This window comes from Ranitomeya variabilis, chromosome 5 (genome assembly GCF_051348905.1).
Source record: "Ranitomeya variabilis isolate aRanVar5 chromosome 5, aRanVar5.hap1, whole genome shotgun sequence".
NCBI lineage: Eukaryota > Metazoa > Chordata > Amphibia > Anura > Dendrobatidae > Ranitomeya > Ranitomeya variabilis.
The window spans coordinates 283,834,137-283,857,289 of NC_135236.1; the positions used below are offsets into that span (position 1 = coordinate 283,834,137).

The following is a 23,153-nucleotide window of genomic DNA, read 5'->3' on the forward strand; positions in this document are numbered from 1 at the left end:
CATTGCTTTGAGGCAACAGCAAAGGTCCCTAAAATAGATAAACTAAATGAGATAATAGGAGGCCGATAAGATCTTTCTACTACCCTCAGCTCAACATCATAGTTGTCATAAGTATACTATATGGATCTTATAACCATCTAGATCAGTATCACCACATACTGTGTACACATATATACCATTTTCCTATGATATGAGCTGGTCTCGGCCATAGAACATGCAGGAGATATTGTCATGGATACTTATGACTGGTGCAGCCATTTTGTTTTTTGAGCCTTTATTCCCCAAGCTTTAAGGACTGATAACCCAGAAATAAAATATGACATTAAAACTTTTTTTAAGCTAAAATAGACACAGTCATCCTATAAGAATGAAAAAAAGCAAATAACATGTATATGTTGACAATGATATAATCTTTATCTAGGGTTATTGGCAGACAGCTGAAATTTCTCCAACTGGATTCACTAGAAGACCTTGGCATTGTGAGAACCGATCAGGTAAGTGACAACGTTTTTAGACAGAACTGTTTTGTAAAAAAAAAAAAACACTCACAAACAATGTTTTCTGTTGATAGATCTAATGTTAACGCAGTTAGTTATTTCTCTATTCAGTGCTCTGTTCCATTAAAACCATTACCATGATAACAACTGTAGTAATAATTATTTATATAATAAATATCTTTGATTATAATCAAAGTGTAACAATCCGAATCTGCATGTTCTGTATTGTGATAGAAGGAACGCTTCTCACACACATACAGCTTTGTTACAGCCTACTGGCACACACATAATCTAGGTCACAATCTGAATGTATTCATGAAGAGCAATATTCCGCTAGAAATAAGCACAAACGATAAACCACATTGTATTGGGCATCCTACTAGTCTCATTTTTACACCTAGATATGGTATGTAAAAAGAAAAAAATAGATTATGAACTTCAGTGCGGACAGCATTATATGTAAATGCACGTATCTTAAGCATAAAATGTTCTTCCAAAATATAATTATTGCTTTCTCTCATTTTCATCAAGTTTTGTGAAACTTGATGAAAACTGTGTTCAAGTGGTGGATCATGATCATATTCATGCACAAGAGTAACTCCGAAATATCTCTTTGGATGACCTCCTGTATGTTATTATTGCCAAAACCCTGCCTTCATGCACTAGCTGAGGCCTTTCTAGTTTCGCCTCATTACTCTAATTAAAAAGCTTTAGAAACCCCTTCATCTTTGCCAGCAAGACCAGCTCTTCTGCCCTGCCTACTTCCCACATCAATCAGAATTCCTCCTCATACCCCCATCCCTGCACCTTTCATTGACCATCTCTATTCATCAATCCAGGATGTTTCTGTCAAAACTCGCACAGGAACGGCAATGTGGTCCTGTTAATGTCATAAGATACCATAGAACATGCATACAATGAAAAACACAATATTGACCATGTTTGGTCACTTTAGATCCTGAGACCCCGTGTACTGTGTCTCCTGTTTTCTTTTGCTTGTGTATATATACGAGACATGGAAATAAAATCAAACAAATGTAGATTCCATCCCTGATCTTTTTTCCTAGATAGTGTAGGAATGACAGATGTGAATGTGCATTTTTCTACGCTAGGTGGTCACATGCTGTCACTCATATATTAGACATGATATACAGATATGTGTTCATTAAAAATATAATATATATATATACAGTATGCACGCGCATGTATGTATTTTTCTAAATATATATATATATATATATATATATATACACACACATTTCCGTTGTAGCAAAGCCAGGTACGCTAGGGTATCCTAGCTCTACAAGCTCTGATTGTTTGCACCCGGCTAGCACTCCATATGACCAGGCTAGGTGTTCACCTAAAGGTACCGTCACATTTAGCGACGCTGCAGCGATATAGACAACGATGCCGATCGCTGCAGCGTCGCTGTTTCGTCGCTGTTTGGTCGCTGGAGAGCTGTCACACAGACAGCTCTCCAGCGACCAACGATGCCGGTCCCCAGGTAAACAGGGTAAACATCTGGTTACTAAGCGCAGGGCCGCGCTTAGTAACCCGATGTTTACCCTGGTTACCAGTGTAAATGTAAAAAAACCCAAACACTACATACTTACATTCCGGTGTCTGTGGCGTCCCCCGGCGTCCGCTTCCCTGCACTGTGTCAGTGCCGGCCGTAAAGCAGAGCGGTGACGTCACCGCTGTGCTCTGCTTTACGGCTGGCCGGCGCTGACACAGTGCAGGACAGCAGAATGCCGGAGGACGCCACAGACACCGGAATGTAAGTATGTAGTGTTTTTTTTTTTTACATTTACACTGGTAACCAGGGTAAACATCGGGTTACTAAGCGCGGCCCTGCTGAATCCGCGTCACACACACCGATCCAGCGATGTCTGCGGGAGATCCAGCAACGAAATAAAGTTCTGGACTTTCTGCTCCGACCAACGATGTCACAGCAGGATCCAGATCGCTGCTGCGTGTCAAACACAACGATATCGCTATCCAGGACGCTGCAACGTCACGGATCGCTATCGTTATCGTTGTTAAGTTGGTCAGTGTGAAGGTACCTTTAGTCAGTCAGCTGGGGGATGCTGGCCAGAGTGGATTTGTGTTGGAGATAAAGAAAGACACAAACCGAAATCTCTCTTGGAGAAGAGTCTGCACAGGTGATGTGCACTAAACTGCAAGTATATCTGGTTGCTATGGACAATAGCTGTTGTGTTTGACCGGATTAGGACTAGCTCAGTCGTGTATGAGTGGCCAGGGTCTGTAGTGTTTAGTTTGCGCCTGGACAAGGCTAGAAAAATATTTAGAATTGGAGACCTGAGTAGTCTCGAAAGCTTGCAATTTGTTACCATCTTTTCAGTTAGCCATTAAAAGGTATCATCCACTGAGGACTTTCAATTCTATATATTTTTCTATCCACTGGCTAACACGGTACCAAGATATATAGCTTTCCTGGACAAGGCAAGGAATTTATGTTTATGGTTTTTGTTTGGTACTTTGCAACCTATGGAAAATTAATGTGACATTGTTTTGATGCAATAATCCAGTGCCTGTGTGAACTCTACCTATTGCCTACCTGAGAGCGGGAATCCCTACAACATGTAAAGCTACTAGTAAGAATGGGCAATGTCTGCTCCTCAGTCAGAGCTGCTGTATACATACTGATTTCCTAGGCAGACAAAGCTTTACAGTGTGAACTTCTCCCCCTTGCTCACAGCACTGAGCATTGTCCCGCAGGAGGTATCAGCCCTATTGGTGACTTGAGTGAGGTCGCGGGGTGTGTGAGGAGTCTGTTTATTCTTCCTAAAGGCATGGAACCCCCTCCAGGGCTGGAGACTTATTATAGAGGAACACAAACTTTTCCACATACAGACACAAACACTTTGATTTGTCTAAACAGGACACTGTTCTGTGTATGGAAACATTCCCCTGTATGTGTAGTAGAAACACAATGTTAAGTATTATGGAAGGACCTGAAGTGTATATAGAGACATTGTTGTATATGAGGATTTGTCCTTTCCACTAAACACCATATCACTAACAGTTACCTTTGTTTGAGAGTTCAAGCTTTTAAACAGTAAAGGGGTTGTCACATAAAATATATTACCTATTCACCCTAAGACCCCCACTGATCTCTGGAACCAAGGACCTAAAGGCCCCTATGTGAAGGAAAAATAATAATAATTTTTATATATATAGCGCCAACATATTCCGCAGCACTTTACAATTAAGCGGGGACATGTACAAACAATAAATTCGGTACGAGTTAGGACAATTTAAACAGTGACATTAGGAGTGAGGTCCCTGCTCGCAAGCTTACAATCTACAAGGAAATGGGGGGGACACAATAGGTGAAAGGAAAGCACAAAAGGAAGCATTAGTGAGCACATGTAACCACTGCTCCATTAACTCTATATAACTCCTATAGGAAGTTAATGGACAGTGATTGGAGCTGTGGTTGCACGTGTTCTCTAGCACACAGGAGACTGTGGAACCTTGTTTTTGTGATCATCAGTGGTGGTTTCAGTAGTCGAATGCTCAATGTGATCATGCACTTATCAACTATATATGTTGTTTATGATACCACTTCTGTAATCTGCAAATGTTTCTGGATTGAACAGATTTTCTGATGTGAAATTCTTGGCATCCAAATACATTGATTTGGACAGTTTGCTGCACGCTATGACTCCACCTATATTTAGATTTCAGTACACCTCAAGATTCCTATGACTGAAGGTTCAGATATATACACACGTGGTCAAAATTGTTGGCACCCCTCGTTTAATGACAGAAAAACCCACAATGGTCACAGAAATAACTTGAATCGGACAAAAGTAATAATACATTTAAAATCTATGACAACGAACAAATGAAAGTCAGACATTGCTTTTCAACCATGCTTCCACACAATTAAAAAAATAAAACTCATGAAATAGGCCTGGACAGAAATGATGGTACCCTTAACTTAATATTTTGCTGCACAACCTTTTGAGGCAATCACTGCAATCAAACGATTCCTGTAACTGTCAGTGAGACTTCTGCACCCCTTGACAGGTATTTTGGCCCACTCCTCAAGAGCAAACTGCTACAGTTGTCTCGTGTTTGAAGGCTGTCTTTTCCAGACTGCATGTTTCAGCTCTTTCCAAAGCTGCTCAATAGGATTTAGGTCAGGGCTCATAGAGGGCCACTTCAGAACAGTCCAATGTTTCCCTCTTAGCCATTCTTGGGTGTTTTTAGCTGTGTGTTTTAGGTTATTATCCTGTTGCAAGACCCATGAGTATGGGATAGTATAAACAACTAGAACAACATAGAACAACTCAGCACAGACTGCGACAACCGTGGCACACGCTGCAAACACGTTTCCTGCAGCGGTACTCCAGGTGCGCCGAACGTCTGTGGAGAAAATCTAATCTACCCGAGGATTTCATCCATTATAAGTTCGTTCTTAAAACATACAACTCTGCCCTTCACCTCTCCAAACAAACCTATTCCAACAACGTCATCACCTCACTGTCAAATAACCCTAAACGTCTCTTTGACACTTTCCAGTCCCTACTCAACCCAAGAGAGCAGGCCCCAACCATGGATCTCCGCGCTGACGATCTGGCAAATTACTTCAAAGAAAAAATTGACCACATTCGACAGGAAATCATCTCCCAATCTCTTCATACCATGCACTGTCCTCCCTCCCCCACTGCATCTAGTTCACTCTCTGCCTTTGAACCAGTTACAGAAGAAGTAATCAGGCTCCTTGCATCTTCTCGCCCGACCACTTGCACCAGTGACCCCATTCCGTCACACCTCCTCCAGTCCCTTTTCCCGGCTGTCACCTCTTACCTAACAAAACTATTCAATCTTTCTCTCACTTCCGGTATTTTTCCCTAGCATGCCATCATACATCCATTACTTAAAAAATCCTTCCTCGACCAAAACTGTGCCGCTAATTATAGACCTGTCTCTAACCTTCCCTTCATCTCCAAACTCCTGGAACGCCTGGTCCACCCCCGTCTTACCCGCTATCTCTCAGATAACGCTCTTCTCGACTCTCTTCAATCTGGCTTCCGCTCTTTACACTCTACTGAAACTGCCCTCACTAAAGTCTCTAATGACCTACTAACAGCTAAATTTAATGGTCATTACTCCATGCTAATTCTCTTGGATTTCTCCGCAGCATTCGATACTGTGGATCATCAGCTCCTCCTCACTATGCTCCGCTCCATCGGCCTCAAGGACACCGTTCTCTCCTGGTTCTCCTATCTCTCTGACCGATCCTTCACTGTATGTTTTGCTGGTTCCTCCTCCTCTCACCTTCCCCTTACTGTTGGGGTTCCTCAAGGATCAGTCCTAGGCCCCCTTCTCTTCTCTTTGTATACTGCCCCTATTGGACAAACAATCAGTAGATTTGGTTTCCAGTACCATCTCTATGCTGACGACACCCAATTATACACCTCTTCTCCTGTTATCACGCCGACCTTTTTAGAAAACACCAGTGATTGGCTTACCGCTGTCTCTAACATCATGTCCTCCCTCTATCTGAAACTGAACCTGTCAAAAACTGACCTCCTCGTGTTCTCTCCCTCTACTAACCTACCTTTGCCTGACATTGCCATCTCCGTGTGCGGTTCCACCATTACTCCAAAGCAACATGCCCGCTGCCTTGGGGTCATCCTTGATTCCGAGCTTTCATTCACCCCCCACATCCGATCACTGGCTCGCTCTTCTTATCTGCATCTCAAAAACATTTCTAGAATTCGCCCATTTCTTACTTTCGACTCTGCAAAAACTCTTACTGTTTCACTTATTCATTCTTGTCTGGACTATTGTAACTCTCTACTAATCGGCCTCCCTCTTACCAAACTCTCCCCGCTCCAATATGTCCTGAATGCTGCAGACAGGATCATATTCCTCACCAACCGTTACACCGATGCCTCTACCTTGTGCCAGTCATTACACTGGCTACCCATTCACTCCAGAATCCAGTACAAAACTACTACCCTCATCCACAAAGCACTCCATGGCTCAGCACCACCCTACATCTCCTCTCTGGTCTCAGTCTACCACCCTACCCGTGCCCTCCGCTCCGCTAATGACCTCAGGTTAGCATCCTCAATAATCAGAACCTCCCACTCCCGTCTCCAAGACTTTACACGTGCTGCGCCGATTCTTTGGAATGCACTCCCCAGGTTAATACAATTAATCCCCAATCCCCACAGTTTTAAGTGTGCCCTAAAAACTCATTTGTTCAGATTGGCCTACCGCCTCAATGCATTAACCTAACTATCCCTGTGTGGCCTATTAAAAAAAAAACAAAAAAAAAACATAATCAGGTTCCTCGCATCATGTTCTCATACACTTTATGCATTCTGTGTCTGTACTGCTACATACTTAGGCAGTTAACAGGTTCATGCAGCTTTACATGAACACCTGAGCCTTACACTATGGCTGGTCCAAATAATTAAAGCAATTGTTACCATCCACCTCTCGTGTCTCCCCTTTTCCTCATAGTTTGTAAGCTTGCGAGCAGGGCCCTCATTCCTATTGGTATCTGTTTTGAACTGTGATTTCTGTTATGCTGTAATGTCTATTGTCTGTACAAGTCCCCTCTATAATTTGTAAAGCGCTGCGGAATATGTTGGCGCTATAAAAATAAAAATTATTATTAATTATTATTATAGTATTATCAATGTATTTTTAAAGGCGGTGTGCAGTTTTAAGCATGTAGATGTAGGGGTCATTGCCAATTCTGTTTGCATTCATACAGTGTCATACTAAAGATAAATTGCTGGTAGAATAGGTAAATAACCTTCGTGTGTTCTCACTGATACACCTTCTATATTGTACCATAACGTACCATCCTGTTTCCCCAGATTCTCTCCCTCTCCCCTACTCCCTGTCTAAGGAGCGACACATGGACGATGAGGATGTACAGAGGCAGCCTCGAGCCCCAGACGTGTCTGACACACAGCATTATCAGCAGCAGCAGAGTGAAGTTCCCACAACTTTTCTTTCACAAGATGAAAGAATGCGAAGACTGGAGGAAGTTGTTCAGAGTTTGACTAATATGCTTGATATGGTGAAAGTTCAGGTTAGTTCAGTCAAATTGAAATGGTTGTTTTCCCGCAGACTTAAGATGCCCATACACCTTAGATCACAGTCAGTCAAAAAGTATTTTGGCCAAAAGCTCCCCATGTGCGTGCATTTTTGGTGCAACAACAAATTTCAACTGCCCAATCCGTTTTCTGTCAGGAAGATAAGTTGCTGCCATAACTGACTGGCAGTGGCTTATTACTCTCTTCCAACTGAGAATATATATGCATACTCACCAAAGTGTGTATTAAGAAAGACCTTATTGATTGGCAGCTAAGTCCAGCTCTAATTTAGCATCAAGGATTTGTCTCATCTTTGGCAGGAGTATATTACTTCCATGCTTCTTGCTTTCTGAAGAGTGGGGGAGAGCGGGGACAGTACCTTCTTGTTTGATTGACAGTTTTGACTAGCAGCATTATTACACTGCTGCCCTGAATTATGCGCTCTTCTATGCTGCAATATAAGGCAGTTTTGCCTCTGCAGCCTCAGAGGAGTGCAAAGCACAGAACCTGGCTGGAGTGAAACTTAACAGTAATCCGGTCAGCTTTTGAGCAGTGCTTACAAGCTCCATTATTTATAACTTGTAAGCACTGCTCATGTTCGGCCACCACTGCAGGCCACTAGTAAACATTGAAATAAAAAATGCCTGTGTTCTTGACAAAGGAGAGTATTTTTAATATTATATAAAATATTTATTTTTACAAGTTGATTTTTTTTACAAGCACTTTGCAGTTGGTAACCATTAATGAACATGGGAATAACCCTTTAAGTTGATTTAGGAACTATTATCATAAAATAAATGATTACTTCAGATCATATTATAACTAATTTGCTATTTACAGAGAGCAAAAGGTCACCGCAAATCGGGGTATTCCTGGGGTGCACATGCCATGTGGGATTCATGTGTGTGTTTTTTGTCCAGGTGGGTATTGGATGAGAAATTCCGGGAGACACTGTCCTCATTGGGAAACTAAGAATATTGGAAAATAGCATAATGGAGCATAGACAAGTTCCCTGCTTCTTGCCACAACCGCTGTTGATCACAATGCTAGCTGGCAGCCTGTAGAGATCAGGACTTTGTGGTTCCACACTTGGAGACATTTTTGAAGAGATATAATGTACATGTAACTTGTAGTTTTGGTATCAACTGTGAACAACTGACTTATTTTCGCATTGAATATAATTTTACAAGTAGTCCTTTGAGGAATCCTAGTAAACTAAATTTTGCAGATATCTTTTCTTGAACTCAGGACAAACACTCTTGTACCTTCCCTAAATCACGTCATATCAGGGTTCCTAAAAGCCCAGAGCTGATAAGGTGTTCCCTGAGGATTTAGATAATTGTTTATTCTCAGGCTTAACACGGCTGGTGCCAGACACATGAAATCCATTACAGCGCACTGAGAAATGATCTGGTAAATCCGATTTCTATATCTCCATGGAAAAAAATACAGTTTAGAATGTATTACAACTGATTATAATCTTTTTTGGATGGAGGTACTTGCCACCTTGTAGGTAGGATTAAAAAAAACTGAAATTGAGAATACTATTATGCCCACAGAATTCTGATCTCCAAGCCAGGGTAAAAGCTCTGGAAAGTTGTGAATGTCGCCCGCTCCCATGTCTGTGGGAAGGAAAAAAGTATGAGGACAGTGAGACGTGGAAGAAGGACGCATGTAACATCTGCGTGTGCGTTGGAGGTTCCGTAAAGTGCTCACTACATGAAGACAGGCATGAGTGTGTGGGTGAGTAATTGTATGGGCACGTAACACTTTGTACTGTAAATTGTATTCACATTCATAATAGGAGGAGGATAATAGGAGGATTGGAAAATTGTGATATATTACACAGATAGATAAAAGCCAATATTATCAGACCAGTCGACAGGGGCGTAACATGAAGCTTGTGGGCTCTAATGCGAAATATCCAACAGGACCCCCAACTATCACAGGTCTTTAATAAGAGTAGCCTTTTTATATAGGCCGAAGGGACCTTATGGGTCCCGTAGGCTCCAGTGTCTGTGTGCAATTGCAAACACTGCAACTATTATGCCATTGCCAGTCAGTTTCCAGACCCCTGAAGTTAACCTTCTGGTAATTCAGAAAAGGTTAACATAAAGAAACCTTATTATGTCTATTTGCAGTTAATCTGGGATGCTTAAAGGGAACCTGAATGTTCCCAATGGCTACTGTAATGGAATGCATGCGGACGCCCTTATTCTAATATGATGTTTTATGTGATTACTTATGTTGCAGTCTTTTAAAATTAAACTATAGTTCTGTAGCATTTCCCATGCTAATGCCGCAGGACTAGTCCAGTGCGTTGTCTGTTCCCCATGACTAGTCCTGGATTGCATCCTCTTATCATGCCATCCTTAGTCATGACCGGATAGGCTGCATATAGTAGTAAGACCACAATACTAGCCATCAGGCACACCCAGGAAGACACGAATAGAAGATCGGAGCCAGGACTAATATAATGGAAGAGACGCCCGCCGGCCTAGTCCTGTTTCTGCATAGGTCGCCAGTATTAGATTGCTGGGTGTTTGTGGCCCCTTCATCAGTGAGATGTATGAAGGGGCCACTCTGACAAGAACTGCGTTTCCGTCATTGTTTGCCAATATAAGTAGCATTCTTCAGCTCGCTATCTACCTTAAAAAACAGAAGCCAAAGAAAGCAAAATATTTAAAGACTTTGTCCAAATCCACCTCCCTCCGCTCCAGTGCTGCCTCGCCACTGCTGCTCTGGTCTTTGTTAACAAACTGCTGTGGTATTATCAGGACCACAGAGAAAGGGACTGCTGCAGCCAATCATTGAGTTATGCAGCTTTGCTGATCGGCTGCAGTGGTCACGTGTGCTGTAATCATCATGTCACCACTACAGCCTTTCAACAAAGATGGGAGCAACAGAAAAGAGAATCAGCAAATGATCCCAGGCAACCCCTTTAAGAATATCCACATAAAAAAATAAGACTTTAATTCACACCCCCACCTCTACGGTTCACATAGCCTTTAAAAACCAAATGAATATATCAAAAACAATCTAATTTTGAACACTATAGTAATATGCAATACTGAATGAGTTTTTATACAGTTAAGTTTTTTACCACAGTGCTTTGATCTTGTTTTTAAGACGTTTTGTATATAAAATGTATTTATGTTTTAATGTGCTACATTTCCAATCTTTATTTCCCCACTGAGAAAAAATCCAATTGATTATGCAAGCAGCAGACCCATGCAAATTCTTAGACTGAGTGAACACATAGTAACTGGGGAATCATGGTCTCTATGGTTTCTTTCGATTCAATAACTGACCTGCAATCCTCTTGGCAGAAGCTATAAGTTATGGGTCTAGGGCAAAGATCATCGTAGTGACCCCCACAGCCTTTGTAAAACCTGAAGGAAAAATAATTACTTATGTAATTTATTTTCTTTCATCGGCATACTATGTTAGATTCTCCCACATATTCAGAATCATGGGTTTCCTACAGTCAGGGTAGATTTTAGCTTTTCTGTTGCTTGAGGAAAATAATAAATGTCGCCACCTCATTTCCAGAAAAAAAGTACCGGTAAGTATAAATACATACCAGCAGTGAATATACAAAATACATAAGTACACTGACAAGCAAAAGGGTAACAATGTTTTGAACTTTTGACTTTCAGGCTCCATATCTCACCATCCACTACTGTTTTGAATGTGAGACTACCATCATTTTATAGAAAATCATCTTGGCTATCTCATACATAAATTTGACTTGCAACTATTTTAGCGTAATATTAGTTCTACAGATTCTATTTACATCACTGCATTGTTACCATTATTCTCTTGGTGGTGGAAATATCTTTTTTTTCTGTATACTACAAAATACAACCTGTTCTCACATTCCCTAAAGGTACCGTCACACTAGGCGATATCGCCAGCAATCCGTGACGTTGCAGCGACCTGGATGGCGATATCGCTGTATTTGACACGCAGCAGCGATCTGGATCCCGCTGTGAAATTGCTGGTCGCTGCTAGAAGGTCTGCACATTATTTGGTCGCTAGGTCGCCGTGTATCGCCGTGTTTGACAGCAAAAGCGACGATACCAGCGATATTTTACACTGGTAACCAGGGTAAACATCGGGTTACTAAGCGCAGGGCCGCGCTTAGTAACCCGATGTTTACCCTGGTTACCAGCGTAAAAGTTAAAAAAAACAAACAGTACATGCTCACCTGCGCGTCCCCCAGCCTCTGCTTCCTGACACTAAAGCGCCGGCCCTAAAGTGAAAGTGAAAGCACAGCGGTGACGTCACCGCTGTGCTGTTAGGGCCGGAGCTCAGTCAGCGTCAGGATGCAGAGGCTGGGGGACGCGCAGGTGAGCATGTACTGTTTGTTTTTTTAACTTTTACGCTGGTAACCAGGGTAAACATCGGGTTACTAAGCGCGGCCCTGCGCTTAGCAACCCGATGTTTACCCTGGTTACCCGGGGACCTCGGCATCGCTGGTCGCTGGAGAGCGGTCTGTGTGACAGCTCTCCAGCGACCACACAGCGACGCTGCAGCGATCGGCATTGCTGTCGCTATCGCTGCAGCGTCGCTTAGTGTGACGGTACCCTAATAGCTCGGTGTGTTATTAGGTTCATTCCCAAGCCAAAGGTCACTGGTTTGCATTGTGGCACAGCCATGAAGATTATTTCCCAATAAAAGAGAAACAGCATCATTCAGCTCATCGATAGTGGTCTCTTGGCCAAGAAAATTGCCAAACTGCATCATGTGAGTGCCATGACAATAGGGAGAATACAAATTGAAGTTGGTCCATCCATTCAAAAGCCAAGTGGTGGACATCTAGGCAAAGTATCAGAGTCAACAAATCGGCTCATCACAAGGTCTATCAGTTCTCCCGAGACAAGCACGAAAGTGGAGCTGGCTCGTATTCTTCGTAATAGTGAAATCACAGACATCCATGCAAGCACTGTGCAACGCATGTTACACAAGTCTGGAATGGTGGCTTGAAAACAGGTGAAGAAACCTTTACTTCAATATCGTCATAAGAAGCTTCAGCTCAAGTTTGCAAAATAGTACGAAAAGTGGATAGTAGAAGATTGGAAATGGGTGATTTAGAGCAATGAGACGAAAGTCAATTGACTAGGCTGTGATGGGTGCAAATGGGTCTGGAGGAAACAAGGGAAACAGAAGGCTAATGTATCGAGAAATTCAAGGAACTGTCAAGTTCGGTGGAGGAAGCCTGATGATATGGGGTTGTTTCACAGCCAAATGTGTTGGGTACTTGACCATGATCGATGGTGGACTCAATGCTGAACTATATGTGAGTATCCCACAAGACAAGCTACTTTATACACCCGAGTACTATAGGTATGAAAATGACAACATAGTGTTCCAGCAGGACAACAACCCAAAGCATAAGTCAAGATTGGAGATGGCAACGAAGTACAGGTGCTGGATTGGGCCCCACAGTCCCCAGACCTCAACCCAATCGAACACTTGTGAGAAGAGTTGAAAAAAACCTGTATACATACCCAAGTGAGTTGACCAGTATTCATCAATTTTGGGAATGTGTAGAAGAGACCTGGGATCAGATTTCGGTTGAGACATGTTTGAATCTGATTGAGAGCATGCCTAGAAGGATTCAGGCAGCATTGTAAGACAAAGGTGGATTTACAAAATACTGACAAAATAATACAAATTTAAATTTAGGTTTGTAGGAGCAAAACAGTAACAGTGCAGTGGCAGGATAAGAATATGCATAACTAATCATATGCTAAATAGTTGCAAGTCAAATTTATGTATGATATCCAAGAAGATTGTTTATAAAATGATGGCAGTCTCATGTTCGAAGCCGTGGTGGATGGTGAGATATGGAGCCTGAAAATCCAAAGTTCAAAACATTGTTACCCTTTTGCTCGTCAGTGTATGTACCAGCAGCAAATAGACTGCACACATAAATATATACAAGCAATTAATAAACAAGCACAATGCCACGATATTCACTATTATAATAAATAAAGCATGATGACTGTGAAAAGGGACAGCCATTTGACCTCCCGTAATAAGATCAGCTAAAAGGGTCCCATAGTAAAAACAGGCGCAGGGTAGTTACAAAGGAAAACCCAGTATAAGCCACTCTGCCCATAAGGGCTCCTTTTTACTTGTGAGACATACGGCCGTGTCTCGCAGGTTAAAACCCTCTTCTGGCGCCGGCACTTGGGAGCGGAGCGTGCAGCTCCATGTGTTGCTATGTGGCCGCACGCTTCGCCCTGGAGTGCCGGCGCTAGAAGAGGGTTTTAACCTGCGAGACACGGACGTATGTCTTGCAAGTGAAAAGGAGCCCTAAGTTATACATACAGCTCTGGCAAAAATTAAGAGACCACGGCAAAATGTTCAGTTTGTCTGATTTTTCTCTTTCTAGGTATATTTTTGAGTAAAATGTAAATTGTTCTTTTATTCTGTAATCTTCTGACAACATGTCTCCGAATTTACAAGCAATAAATTTTGTATTTTTTTTTTCTGAAAAAGAAAAATGGTAAATTTAAAAAACAAACAAACAGTGCTTTCAGACCTCAAATAATGCAAAGAAAACAAGTTTATAATCATTTAGGAACTGCTAATTACACTTGGCTCCAACTCTGATCAGAATTTGAGACAAGTGTCATCTTAGTATGATCTGATTTCCTTTCATGTGAGAATCATATCACAGGTGCACAGAAAACGGAGAGCTTAATTTCAACATCTTCTACATTGTTTGAGTCAGTGGATATCGGATGACGCGAGTTCAGACCAATGTTTCACAAGCATGCATAGACTTGTATAGGCGCATAAGATCCAAATTCTGGAGCCACTTGCAGCATGTTGCGTTTTTTTCACAGACCCATTTGGTCTGTAGAAAAAAATTGCAGATCTGCACTGCCCTACAGTATAGTGCAACATAGGTCCGAGTGCTATCCATTAAACAACGGATAGCACTTGTCCGAGTTATATACACGTGTGAGTGAGCCATAAAAATTTGTGTAATCCAGTGGCCCACTTGAAATTTGGTATATGAATTTGCTGGTGGCGAGGTTCTGCTGTGCCACCCCCAGACAAACTAGAGACTCCCACCTGAGGCGGGCTGCTCATCTAATAGCAGATGCCGCTCTGTTTTCAGTGAATGAAAGACAACTCAAAGGGCAGTTGGTGGGGTCATTGTGACTTACATGACATCTGTCATTGTTATACCAGCATTATTGCTGTAAATGTGATTGACACCACTCTAGGGGCCGTATGGCACTTTAATAAATACCTAAAGCTGTGACCATAGGTTCAGTTCTTTTATACTTTTATTTTCTGAAATAATAATAAACTGATTTTTTAAGGCTATTTTACATGGTCCCATAATCAGTCAGTTGTTCATAGGAAATCTTGCAGCTGACCACTGCTCTGTGTAAATATTTTTTGGGGGCCTAAAAATTATCATTGGTTAGGTGCCATTCAAACATCCATTTAATGTTCCATCTAAGAAAACCATTTCTTATCAGTGTGCACTGGATTTTATATTCATCCATTTTTAGACTGTGTGTCCATTTTTACCATCAGTTTGGCATCGTTTTTTCTCATGTGCAAAGAAAAAAAAGAACTTCCAAGCTTCTTATGCCTTTTTAACAATAAAAATTGGGCAGCTGGGCAGCGCTCAGATAACACACAGGAGACATGTTTCAAATTTTCTTCTCTACTAGTAGTAGTCAGATATTAGTGGTTTGTTCTGGAGTCTACATTGTTATCACCATATTTAATCACATAGATAACAGGGCTGGATTTTTCATACCAAAATCGCAGCTCTAAAATAGTCGCATGAGAACAAATTACAGACAAGTCCCACAGCAGTTTTCGTTCGTACAGCACATTCCGTTGTGCATCTCCAGCCTTAACCTATCCAGCATATTCTCCAGAGTGACCCACTAAGCAGTACATTAATATTTCTAATTAAACAAATCTGTGCACATTGTACAACATATATCTCTTACCACAATTAAATATTCTGGATGTTTCACAGTAAATGGGGCCTTAGAGAATTACCTCAGCCTGCCTCCCAATAAGCACACCCATCATAGTCCTGAATGCTGGCTGGTAGTCAAGGCCTTGCGCTGGGTGTATAAAATGGCGCTGATATTTTGTACAATTATATTGCCCAACTTGTAGATTTCTCACATAACATATCATGTTTCTTTTTCCATTTCCTGTCACAGCTTGCCTTCATGAGGGAAGGATTTATAGTAACAAGGAGACATTTTCTGTCGGTTCCTGCACATCGTGTGTCTGTCAGGTTAGTAGTGTCTTACTGATTTCCATATTCTGTGATTGTTTAGTCTACAGTTACAGAGGATATACATGAAGTTCTACATTGCCAGAAAAATATTGGTTGGGATCTAACCATGGTAAGTTATTAGCACAAAAGGCATTTGCCACATGTTCCTTTTTGTAGGACCTAAGTGTGCATTAACAAATACATTTTTCATTGTCGGTACTTGGACTTCAGTACCTGGCCTGGTATTGAACCAAAATGATAGCCTGATCTTCGACTATAAGCTTGTTAGTTCATGTAGTGAGACCTGTGGCTGGTTGGCTCGGACATTGCAATCTGTATATGGATTGTGAAATGTGGCCATCTGAACCCAGCCTTAAAATGGAGCTGTAGGTTTCTCCCGACATGTCTATTGCAGTACCTTATAGGACATCTTAGGAGATAACCTGTTAGGAGTCGAGTTCCCGCTGTTGCACAGGGGGAATCTCGAGCCGTGTCTGCTGCGGTCTCCCATTCTGCATTGGTCCCAGCGTCTCACTGAGTCTGATATTGTGCAAAGGGTTACTGCTGCCTCTCCAGGCTCTGCTATTGTACCCTGCACTGATCTGCGGCGAGCAGGCTTTTCTGGGACTAAGTCCTGCTTTGCACACACTGAGCATGCCCAGGGTAAGATCTCTCAGTGGAGATCAAGGGTCACATGCTCAGGTACTGCAGCAACTTCCATTGGTCCTCCAGGAAGGTCCTGTACCTGATCAAGTTCTGTGGCAGCCTTCCATTGGTCCTTCTTGGAAGGTCCTGTAGGTGCTGCAGCTATATAAGGTTCTCATGACCGCACGGCCATGCGCTAGTGTCAAATATGTACGAACTCAGTACCAGTGTGGTCGTGTGTGTGGTCAGGGACCAGGCTGAAATAAGCCGCTAGAACGCTGGCACCTCCGGTGAGGAGTTTATGAGTGAATTCAGGGCTGGCTAATAGCCGATAGAATTCCGGCTCCACCGGAGAGGAGCTGCGTGTTGGTTGGACTGCATGACCACTGTTGGCTCTACACAGTAGCTGTGTCCCCTGTGAGCTAAACAGGGCACAGCGTTCTCTTTACTACGGGCTCTGTGAAGTAACAGAGTTCGTTTATTCTATTTTGCTTCGCCGCCTTACTTAGCAGCAGGTTCTTTCCTGCACGGTGGATCCCGGGTTGCGAACGCACCTATCCCACCTAATAAATATATTCGGTGCGTTCCGCCAACCCTAACATAACCATAGTTGGGCACCTTCCCTTAGTACTATGCATTGTGTGCCATTCCTCTGTTATTCTGAATGGAAATGTGTAAAAGACGTTTTGGTCACACAGAGTTTTTTGAGGCATTCAAAAACCCAGAGTTTTGCACATGAAACCATTTCAAGAACTTTCCTTTTTTGGGAAATTTTTGGAGGAGTTTATATTTCCTGAAGCATATTTTGCAGCCTTTTTGATTTGACAGTACCTCATTTGGAAAAGTTTGCTTCAGGATCAACTTTGAAGAAGAGACAGGCATTTTCTTTTTTTTCCAGCAGACATTTTTCAAAACATCTTAAAGAAAAAAAACAAGCTCATTTGCACAGCAAAGTTAATTTCCTAAAGAAATGAATAGGAAGGGTTTTCCAAGCATTTTCTTTAACATATTTTTGTGTAGCCTTTTGGAGAAGATATCATTGGCCATCAATTTAATAGTCTGGGCAACTCCATTTATACAGATATTGGACAGACAATGTGTTCTTGAAACTCCCCCAAAAAGAAAGGGTTAGAGACGAGTATATTGGCAGTTACGACTGACATTCAGCTAATGAGTAGGAACACCTTAAAGGGAACGTGTCATCAAATTCATGCAGCCATATCATGGGCGGCATGAATCAGAGCCTGGCTATGTGATTGCAGCCAGGTATGTTTTACTCTGAAATGCTGTGATATTTCAGAGTAAACATACTTTCAAAGGCGGCCACGGACAATGTATCTAGTCCAGTGTGGTCTGTAACCAGCTTTTCCAGGCCCTGATTCCTTTAACTGTAGCAAAGTGTGGAGAAACTGTTCGGTCACCACATTGGACTAGTCAGTCAAGACGCATAGTCCCAAGTGACAGATTCCGTTTAAGTATGTTTATTTGTATGCTTTAAAACAGGTTGTTGTAGTAATATAGATGGTAACAATACAGATTATGGAGCTGATGGCCATCTTTTTAAAGTTAAAGGCTTCTTATCGGTTTTATGTAATGTGGACACAGACATGAGTTTTTTCTTGAAACTCTTGCCTATTCCACAGGGATACGGTGACATTTGTTGTGCATAGGGACAGTGTGATTATCCCAATTGTCAGTGATCTGACAGGCTCATTTTTTTCTTGTCTGATGCTTTATTCCTTCTTTGATAACCTGTGCCAGAGGTCTGGCAGCCACCTGTTACTCACCTTGCTTAAAAGAAGAAAGGGGGGTGATTTACTATCCACAGCAAATGTCCTGATTATGTCACATCTTAAGCATATAAATTGGAAGAATTACCCACATTTACCTCCAGTATAAATCCCTGGCGTAGCCACTATATAGTGGTATAGAAAAGCCTTTGACAATTATGTTAAGTAAATGTATACCGCACATTATACATTTATTGGTAGTGCCCCACTTTATAGGCAAGTGTCACTATCTGTAAGGTTGAAAGTAGTATGATGACACATTATCAACCTGGTAAAGGCCATAAGGACACACATTGGTCCTCCTTTAGGTGAATAGAGGCCAATAGATACATATAAAATATTGGTTTTGTAGGCTTGCAGCTGGACAGGTACTGGATGGGAGATATGTGTCACCAAGGTGGTTAGCCTCAATGACGTAAACCCAGAAAAGCAGGTCAGGGCATTTCTAGGCATTGTGGGATACTACTGAAGATTTGTCCCTAACTTCGGCTTGATAGCAGACGATGGACGAAGATGGCCAAATGGTCCCCGGAAGCTGAGGCGGCCTTTCAGGAACTGAAGCTGGCCCTCTGCAAACATCCAGTGTTGGTTGGGCCTGGGTTTTAGGAACTGCCAATAGAGCTGAGTGGGACTGGCCGTTCCCATTTCTCCACCACCAGGTCTTTGAACGGCCTATTTAAGGCAGCATAGTTGCTTTATTCAATGTCTATTAGCAGAGGTGGAAAGACCCCTGATATGCTGGTCAGTCCTTGCCAGAGTCTGACTAACTGTGGACCTAATGTGCAAATGGCTGAGCCCCTACCTGCTATGGGAATTGTTATTGTTTATTTTGGTCACACCTGTTTTATGCCTATAGAATGCTATATTCGTTTGTGTGCTTTGAACACTTGTGGACTTTGTGATAAGCCGCACACTGTTTATCACCAGAACTGGATCCCTGTCTGTAAAGGTACCGTCACACTCAGCAACTTTGCAACGAGATCGACAACGATCCGTGACGTTGCAGCGTCCTGGATAGCGATCTCGTTGTGTTTGACACGCAGCAGCGATCTGGATCCCGCTGTGCCATCGCTGGTCGGAGCTAGAAGTCCAGAACTTTATTTTGTCATCAGGTCGGCGTGTATCGTCATGTTTGACATCAAAAGCAACGATGTCAGCAATGTTTGACATGGAGCTAACAACCAGCGAGAACGATGAGTGAGTCGCCATTAGGTCACAGGATCGCTCCTGCATCGTTCTGGAGCTGCTGTGTTTGACGTCTCTATAGCGACCTAAACAGCGACGCTGCAGCGATGGGCTCGTTGTCTATATCGCTGCAGCGTCGCTGAGTGTGACGGTACCTTAAGCTCCCGTCTGCTAAAGATCAAAATCCCTACAGCTTGTTTTCCAAGCATAAAAAATTGTGATGTGAGCAGACCTAAGATTGGTATTGAAATGTAAAAATACTGAATATTCTGTATTCCACCCTTAAGTAATTCTCCTTGGCTCTCCATAGTTTATGAGCACAGCTAGTGCCTATAAAGTATTTATGCCGTATGCACAAGTCCTTTTTTGACAAATTCTAAATGTCAGTTTCTATGTTTGTTTCTAACCGCTAGCAACACTGCTCTTTTTATTGTGAGATCCAAGATAGACAATCATTCTGCAGAATAATTTCTACCACATCTGTTTCTTATAATGCTCTTGTGTTATATGACGTTACATAAGGAGTGATATTTATTACTGCATCCCTGTTTGCAGACATTTATGGCTAGACATGTTATAGATTATTATTATTATGGTAAGTAAGCATCATTTTATTCCAAGCATAGTTTATCAGGGTTTATGACCTGGGAACATCTTTTCTCTAAGGCTACTTTCACACTAGCGTTAACTGCATTCCGTCACAATGCGTCGTTTTGACGAAAAAACGCATCCTGCAAAAGTGTTTGCAGGATGCGTTTTTTCACCATTGATTAACATTAAGCGACGCATTGTGACGGATTGCCACACGTCGCACCCGTCGTGCGACGGATGCGTCGTGCAGTGGCGGACCGTCGGGAGCAAAAAATGCTACATGTAACGTTTTTTGCTCCCGACGGTCCGCTTTTTCCGAGCGCGCATGCGCGGCCGGAACTCCGCCCCCACCTCCCCGCGCTTCTCCGCATCATCACAATGGAGCAGCGGATGCGCTGGAAAAATGCATCCGCTGCACCCGTTGTGCGGCGGAGACAACGCTAGCGTCGGGGACCTCGGCCCGACGCACTGCGACGGACCGAGCCCGACGCTAGTGTGAAAGAAGCCTTAGGTGTAACTTTGATATGAGCGGGCACTAGAGGTAAGAGCCCAGTAAGTAGAATGTGACCAGGTACTGTAGATATTAATACATAACCTACAGGCTGGATATTATCGATCATTGAAATAAAAGCAGAGCTATTCTTCACTCCAAGTGATGGACATTTCGTTGATAATTTCTTATAAAGCAATTCCATATGTGCAATATGTACAGTGACGTTTTTGGTATGGATACATAGACCTCAGACACGGATTGCAGAAAAAAGGAAAATAAATGTGTAAGATAAATAGCGCTGCTGGATCGTGACACCTGTTGCTATATGGAAGGCGCTGTTGATTGTGAGCGGTTGTGTTCTTTATAGAGATATGTGCCAGAAATGAACGTATGTACCCAAAGTATTGATTTCCGATATCTCTTTTTAAAAAACCTGCAACCTCCTGTATACAGCATTGGCTTCCATATAGTGACAACTGTTACAATCCAGCAGCGCTATTTGTCTTATACTTATATATTCCCGTCTTCTGCAATCCTTGTCCGCTGACGGTACATGTATCCAGAACTAGACGTCACTGTACATATTGTGCACATGGTATATCTGTAGAAAAGACATGGACCACATATCCAAGATGTATACGTTGAACTATTGCGGCTAAGGAAAAATGTATAAAATTGAACACAAGGTTCTTAGTTTAACATTCTGATAAGACTGTGTGAAGCCCACTGCTACGTAATGGCGAACCTCTCATTGGGTCTCTGACCTTGAGGGCTCGCTCACATTAGCATAGAAAAATAGCTCCTGACAAGTTGGACGAGTGGAATCCGTATGGTTCAACTGATGTCATGTGAGTGCTAGGCGTGTGTGTGATGATATGACATGAAATCCGTAAGCAATGCTTTTCTAACATCATTTTTTACATACTGCAATTCTCTATGGAATTAAAAGCTAGTTTACAAACTATTAGCACCATTACCACATGAATAAATCTAAAATACTCGCCTGCCACATGTTCTCAGACTAAGGCGGGGGTCACACTTCCGAGTTTAATGCGAGAAACTAGTGTGAGTCTCTCTAGCATCAATACCCGGGACTGTCACCTGCACTTGGGACCGGAGTGGGCGGCTGCATGTGTTTCTATGAAGCTGCACACCCCAGTCCTAAGAGCCGGCGGCAGTGCCGGGTATTGATGCGAGAGACTCATTCGAGTTATTCGCATCAAACTTGCAAGTGTGACCCCGGCCTAAGAGCAAAAATAGGTGGAACCCCTCTTGCAGTTTCTTGCTAATTAACCCCTTCATGACTTTTGACGTTTCTTTGGCGTATATTTACATCAAAGGTAGGGTCCCTGCCTTCGATGCGGGCTCCCACGCTAAACCCACATCTTTCCCCACACATGAAGACTGATTTAATCAGTCATCATGTGCCTTTACCAGCCGCAGGGGGAGCGATGTACTGCCCACAGTTGTTTACCAGTTAAATCCCGCTGTCACTCCTGACAGCGGGATTTAAAATGCTCCAGCAGGAAGCACGCCATACATTCCGCCCATCATGTGATTGCAGGGCGCCGATGTGTTGTCATGACAGCTGGCGTTCTCCCCATGCCTGTCAATACGATCCTCCTATGAATGCCAGCCAGCATTCATAGAAGATGGTGATTTCTGCTATACATTGCATTGCAGAAGTACTACTATGAATACCACAGGCAATCGGACAATCACAGCTTCAAATCTTGTAAGGGGACTACCGAAGTCAGTAAAAAGTGAGAAAAAGAAAGTTTTTTAAAAATATGAAAAGAATTTAAAAAAAAAGTTCAAATCACCCCCATTAAAAATAAAACTTAAAAAAAAACACTCATATTTGGTATCGCTACTTTCAGAACTTTCGATCTATCAAAATATCAAATAAATACCTGGTTTAAAAACAACAGTATCACTGTGCTTGATTGGCCAGCAAACTCGTCTGACCTTAACTCCATAGAGAATCTATGGGGTATTGTCAAGAGGAAGATGAGAAACACCAGACCCAACAATGCAGACAAGCTGAAGGCTACTATCAAAGCAACCTGGGCTTCCATAACACCTCAGCAGTGCTACAGGCTGATCACCTCCATGCCATGCTGCATTGATGCAGTAATTGATGCAAAAGGAGCCTGGACCAAGTATTAAGTGCATTTACTGAACATACATTGCAGTAGGCCAACATTTTGGATGTTTAAATCATTTTTTCAAGCTGGTGTTATAAAGTATTCTAACTTACTGAGATAATGACTTTTGGGTTTTCATTGTCTGTAAGCCATAATCATCAACATTAACAGAAATAAACACTTGAAATAGATCACTCTGTTTGTAATGACTCTGTACAATATATGAGATTCACTTTTTGTATTGAAGAACTCAAATAAATGAACTTTTTGATATTTTAATTTTGTGAGAAGCACCTGTATATTTTGCATGTGGAATTGCCTTATAGGAAAGTATCAACAAAATAGTCATGACTTGGAGTGCCTCTATATTTTTTTTCTTAAAGAAGTATACCCAATCCAGTAGGAGTGCCATATCTCCCAAACATACAGTATATAATTG

General features: G+C 42.2%; 1 protein-coding gene across 1 annotated transcript in view; it reads left to right on the forward strand.

Annotated features, from left to right (window-relative positions):
• The window catches only part of KCP (kielin cysteine rich BMP regulator), a 144,873-nt gene that overhangs the window by 23,753 nt on the left and 97,967 nt on the right, over window positions 1–23,153 (forward strand). Inside the window, exons 3-6 of the mRNA XM_077264383.1 lie at window positions 422–494; window positions 7,367–7,584; window positions 9,148–9,331; window positions 15,805–15,881. Of these exons, the coding sequence (XP_077120498.1) occupies window positions 422–494; window positions 7,367–7,584; window positions 9,148–9,331; window positions 15,805–15,881 (552 nt within the window). The remainder of the gene's footprint in view (window positions 1–421; window positions 495–7,366; window positions 7,585–9,147; window positions 9,332–15,804; window positions 15,882–23,153) is intronic.